Source organism: Lycium barbarum, chromosome 11 (assembly GCF_019175385.1).
Source record: "Lycium barbarum isolate Lr01 chromosome 11, ASM1917538v2, whole genome shotgun sequence".
NCBI lineage: Eukaryota > Viridiplantae > Streptophyta > Magnoliopsida > Solanales > Solanaceae > Lycium > Lycium barbarum.
Genome location: NC_083347.1, coordinates 27,765,163 through 27,770,889, shown reverse-complemented (window position 1 = coordinate 27,770,889; position 5,727 = coordinate 27,765,163). Strand labels below are relative to the sequence as shown.

At 33.2% G+C, this 5,727-nt stretch overlaps 1 protein-coding gene across 1 annotated transcript; it reads right to left on the bottom strand.

Moving 5' to 3' along the window:
- Positions 1–328: 328 nt before the first annotated feature.
- Positions 329–3,003, bottom strand: LOC132619294 (hyoscyamine 6-dioxygenase-like). The gene is made up of 5 exons (XM_060334240.1): positions 2,872–3,003; positions 2,559–2,772; positions 1,902–2,167; positions 1,126–1,435; positions 329–721 (listed from the first exon to the last, which is right to left on the bottom strand). Exons 2-5 carry the CDS (start codon positions 2,760–2,762, stop codon positions 476–478), a joined length of 1,026 nt encoding a protein of 341 aa, XP_060190223.1. The 5' UTR covers positions 2,763–2,772; positions 2,872–3,003; the 3' UTR covers positions 329–475.
- Between the last annotated feature and the right edge of the window lie 2,724 nt (positions 3,004–5,727).

Below are 5,727 nucleotides of genomic sequence, written 5' to 3'. Positions count from 1 at the left end.
AATTAGAGATAAAGAAAGAAAATAAAGTTCCACTAAATGTAATATAATAAAGTATTACATAGAAGGGGATTGAACATGTCAAGGATGAAATTGATATTGAATAAGATAGGAGGAGGAGGAGGAGGAGAATATCTATTATTTAAAATGGGAGAGGAAGTTTAATTATTGAAGATCTGGAGGGTATAATAATATAAGAAAATTAACTCCGTGCCTATACAAAATTTTCCACATAAATTGAAATGGAAGTACTAAAAAGTTTCATTGTTTTTGGTCTGAGCAAAAATATGGCGAACTACTCCACGCAAATGGTAGATCCGAACATGCAGAAAAAAGGAATCAAAGCTTCTTATTCATGAACAACAAGCTCGATTAAAACCTAGGTTACAAATTACAGAGACATTGCAAATTAAAGCTCTTATTTTGGTGGAAATTCAAACTAGTAGCTGAGACTCCCATCATTCTCACACACAAATGCTTAAGCATCGATTTTGAAAGGCTCCAATGCTGCGTGGTAGACCGATTTCTTGCTGAGGTAATGTGGCATAAACTCAACGCCCCATTTGAAGGATTTGAACAGTGGAGGATTGGCCGGACCAACAAGTGATTTTGCAGGTTCAACAACATCTTCAGGACAAATAAAAGTACCAATGGATGTACGAGCTTGAGTTGTGTTCGTCACCACTCTATGTGCAACACTTGCCAGCTTCCCATTGCTAATTACCTGTATATATACAACCATAGAGCAATAAACAAGCATTGTGACAAGTCTAGATTTTTTTTTGTGTTCACTTACTTCCTACTTATTAATCCATCTGTTTCGATTAATGTATCTCGATTTCCTTTTTAATTAGTTCAAAAAAGAACGTATCGTTCTATATTTAGTAAGTTTTCAATACCAATAATCTAGATTTAACTTTTGACGACACTTTCTTCTAGGGATAACATGACATATTTTAGACCATAAGATTCAATAGGTATTTTAAAATGTCATGCTATACTATACATCTTTAATTTAATAACACAAAATTGAAAAGTTCTTTTTAACAATTTTAGATTTCGTGCTCATTCAAATTAATTAAGACACATAGAATGAAGCAAGTGGAGTCAAAATTTATGAAATTGTACCGTTAGTGGTAAACCAGAATTGACAACAAATGCATGAGGTTGAGGCTCCACACCAATCCATTTCTCATCCTTCAATATTTGAAGGCCATATACTTGTTGTTGGATAATGGTTATGAGATTAGGATCACAATGTCCACCAACTCCCAAAGTTAAACTTGGATTTGGGCATGCTGGATAGTGATTGACAAGCATTCTCTGTCCAAGTTCTTTGTCAAAGTACCCTGCGTCCAACCCTAGCCCTTCACTTACCAAAGCCAAGATGATCTTGCTTAGCTTTCTCGCTTCATCAGAATATGTACCAATAACCTCCCTGAAAGTTCATTATCATATTTTACTTTGACATGCAAATACAAGGTAAGAAAACAAATTGAAGAAATATTAAATCTGCACATTTTAAAAATATATTAAACTATTAACGAAGGAAGGGTGTAGCTGCTCAATTCCGCATACTTTAAGGATATATTTGACCCTCTCACTTATTAATGAGTATATATTTAGGTTAATCGATGGATGTCATGGTTAATCGATGGGTGCCATTAAAATAAGGCAAATTTAGACCAAATAATGGATGCTAAGGGCATATTAGTGCTAAAGTAATAACGAAGGACGTATCTGCTCAATTTCACATAGTTGAATGGCATGGCCCTTTTCCATATATAAAATTCATGATTGCCAATTCAGCTATATATTTCAGACATAGTAACTACCAAAAAATAATACATAAGGGTGAAATGAAAAGACAAAGACACAAAAAAAAATAAAAAAAAATCATGTACCTATATCTTGGAGGGTTATCAGGCCAAGTTATTTTGTCTTCACCATCAAGATTGCAGCTGTGTTCCAAGACATCCCTCCAGTATCGATGTTCCTCTGAATCATAATGCTTTGCACTGCTACTATACAGTGTCGCTGCACCTCTTGCTGTATTATTTGCTGCTTCCTTTGCATAATTCGCTTTCTCTTCCACTGGCAAACTGAAGAATTCTTTGTACACTTTCATTGCCTCATCCATTAGATCTTCTGGTACTCCATGATTGATTACCTGTTTCAATTCGTGTTCATTTCAATTATCATGTTTTAAATAAATTTCTTGTTTTTACTTTTGTTCCATATTATCATTAATTATGAGAATGGTATAAAAGTTTTTGCATTTCCACTGTTAGGGAGAGGAAAGAAAAGGTGTACTACCTCAGTCCCGTTGCACGTGAATATGTTACTATTTCATGGTCAAACAATTTTTTCTTGATTATAATTATCTCATTAGTTATGTTGCCTTGTTTTAATTTTCTGTGGTTTTCAAAGTATGTAAATTATTATTATTTTTTTTTTTTTGAAGAATTCATAGTTCAAATTAAGTGTGTGACCCTCATAATTCGAATTCGTCGACATAAATTAGGACAGAAGGAGTATATATTATTGCAAAAATAATACACCTGAAAAAAGCCATATTCTTGACAAGCTTTGAGAAGCTGTTGGACAACAACAGCTCGTTCTTCACCCTTAGCTTTTCCCAAATCAATTATTGGAATATCCTTAACAATTGGAACTGGATCAACTGGTCTTTCATGTAATGGTATGCAATGACTTGAAGGAACTGCTTCTAATTTGTTTGACCAGCTTGAGATGAGGTCCGCCATACGTTTTTATCTAATCAAAACAAAAAGGAAAGCTGAATTAACAAAGATAAAAGGAGTTGGTACATACAGGCAACCTCTAATTAATAGAAAAATTAACCATGGAATGTACCTGTGAAACAGACTTCAGAATATTACGGGTACTTTTTAAATTTGCTTGTTTTGTCACATGAGATGTGAAAGACCATTTATAGGGAAGAAAATTGCATAACACATCCTCCAAGTATCTGGAAGTTATCCTAAAATTCCAAAATTGATGCTCACTTTTTTCAAATCTCAAGAACTAGTCCCATTAAAAATAAACTTCCCTTTTCTGCTTGTCCACTACACTTTAGCAAATTAGGAAATAATTTCTTTTCAATTTTATTCTTATCATTAAGTAATTATTTTCCAAACTTATTTGATAAAGAAACGGATTTTGGGTCTGACCCAATCTCAAAAACTAGCTTAAAAATAGGGGTGTACAAAGAAAACCGACAAACCGCACCAAACCGATAATCCGAATCAAACCGAGATAAAACCCGACTAGTGGTTTGGTATTGAAAAAAAAAACCGGACCATAATTAATTTTGTTTGGTTTTAACTAAAAAAAGTCAAACCGAATCAAACTAACTTGACATTACTTGTATATAAATTTTTAGTATAGTTTATACATAAAAGATTTACTTATAATGTAATTTATAAATATTTCTTAAGTTTTTTCATAGTTTTTGTCTTTTAACATATAATTTCAAGCTTGGAATTAGAATTTTGAATGTTCCAATAAGTTTTATAGCCCATAGATGCTAATAACTCAAATAAAGTCCAAACTAAAACCAAATCAACACTAATGTTCATAACAAAAGTAATTCAATCCTAACAATAGGAATGACAACAATGTTAGATATTTATTCTTTCGTTTTGCATTGTTAATTTAGACAATAAATATATATAACTTAGTTTTTTTTCTTTTCATGTAATTAATACTTACTCCCTCTGTCTCAATTTATGTGATACACTTTCCTTTTAATTAGTTCATCCCAAAAAGAATGATGTTTTTCCTTCTTTTGGCAACAATTTAACTTTAAATTTTATCATTTACGCTTAATGGGATGATTTATAACCACACAAATATCTTTGGCATGTTTTAGACCACAAGATTTAGAAGTCTTCCTTTATTTCTTAAACTCTGTGTCTAGTCAAACTATATCACATAAATTGAGGCGGAGGGAGTATTAGCTGTACTATTTTAGCATGACTTAGTATTTTTAGATGATGATCATTTTCATTATGCCTTATTAATTAACAATATTTATTTTATGCTATTTCATTATTCTATTGTTGAATATTTTATCACAATGTAGTCACTCATTTTCACATTATTGTTATTTTATTAAGAATTGTATAGTTGTATCTTATTAGGACTAAAGAAATATTTGAAGTAAAAGTTATAATTTGTATGAAGATTTTTTCGGAAAAAAGAAATCGGAAATCCTGAGAAAATCGAAAAACCCGAAAAAACCAGAAGTTGAAAACCCGACATTTATTGATTTGGTTTGGTTTATCAATTTAAAACCCGACATAATTGGTTTGATTTGATATTTGGAAACCTAGAACCAACCCAATCCATGTACATCCATACTCAAAAGGGTGAGAATTGTCCAAGCCATGTATAGAGTGCGTAAAGAAACCCATCCATCTTCGATGTGGGATTCCATCATCCTCACATGCCCAGACAGTGTCCGAAAACTGAAGCGTGAACTATATATCATGGGGGTCCAACATCGGGGGACTGGCTACGAGTTGTTAATTTTAGGTTTTCAAAGTATAGGAAATATGAGTAATTTAGTACCCCCTCCGGCCAATTTTATTTTTCGTCTTTATTAAAATAGATAGTCCAAAAGAATTGTTATTTTAGAAAAACGGAAAAGGGTCAAATATACCCCTTTACAATTAAAAAGGTTTAAATATACCCTTATGCTATCAGTCCAAATATTGGGTTATACTTTTGATGCAAATATATCCCTCCCTTTACACTTTGGCATTGATTTATTCTTATTTTTAACGGAATGACATAAAAGATCCGTCCTAATTTTTTTACCCACTACCCGATCCAATTCCAAAAAACAAAAAAGGAATTCACGCTCATTTCCAACTGCCATATATAATAAGTGTAACTAACCTCACCATGAATCACATGGATGGAAAAATGGCTGTCATATGCAGGCCGTAGGCTGCAATTAATTAAGGTTGTGTTGTTTGGGGTCCAAGCATACTGGACTCAACTGTTTTTCTCCCTCATAAGGTGATCAAGTTGATTGAAACTACATGTAGAAGCTATTTCTGGTTTGGAGAAGTCGTTATTACAAAGAGGGCACTAGTCTCATGGGATCATATTTGTGTTCCTAGAGGAGCCGGAGGATTAAACATTTTGAACCTGCAAGTATGGAATCAAGCTGCACTATGTAAGCTCTTATGGGCTCTCAGTTTGAAGAAGGACAAATTGTGGATAACATGAGTGCATACCTACTACATAAAGCAACAAAACTTATCTGACATGAAGATCCCTACTCAAGCATCATGGATGGTTAGGAAAATTATTCAAATGAGGAAGTTTTACAGGACATTGGGAGACCAAACCACACTACTGCATAGAGGTAAATTTCTTATAGTTGCAGTTTACAAAAGACTGAGAGGGGATGTGTCAAATGTTGCATGGAGGCAACTCATATGTCATAATCTTGTTGAGCCTAAACAGGTTTTTATACTATGGCTGCAATTACATGAGAGGTTGAGGACCTAAAATCTACTTATTAAATGGGGAGTTCTTGTTACTGCCAATTAATTGTATCTTTTGCTCAACTGTTCCGAAGACAGCTGCTCACCTTTATTTTGAGTATTCTTATACTCATACCATCTCGAGGAAACTACTTGAATGGCAAAACTGGAATAGGACAATCTTGAACTGGAAGGCTGAATGGCAATGGGT

What these genes read in the sequence shown, in the direction of transcription:
- LOC132619294 (XM_060334240.1), bottom strand. Translation starts at nt 2,762, where the DNA reads ATGGCGGACCTCATCTCAAGCTGGTCAAACAAATTAGAAGCAGTTCCT. An exon ending in AAGAATATGGCTTTTTTCAG is followed by an intron (nt 2,168 to 2,558) that starts GTGTATTATTTT and finishes GAATTGAAACAG; the next exon opens with GTAATCAATCATGGAGTACC. An exon ending in GATAACCCTCCAAGATATAG is followed by an intron (nt 1,436 to 1,901) that starts GTACATGATTTT and finishes ATGAACTTTCAG; the next exon opens with GGAGGTTATTGGTACATATT.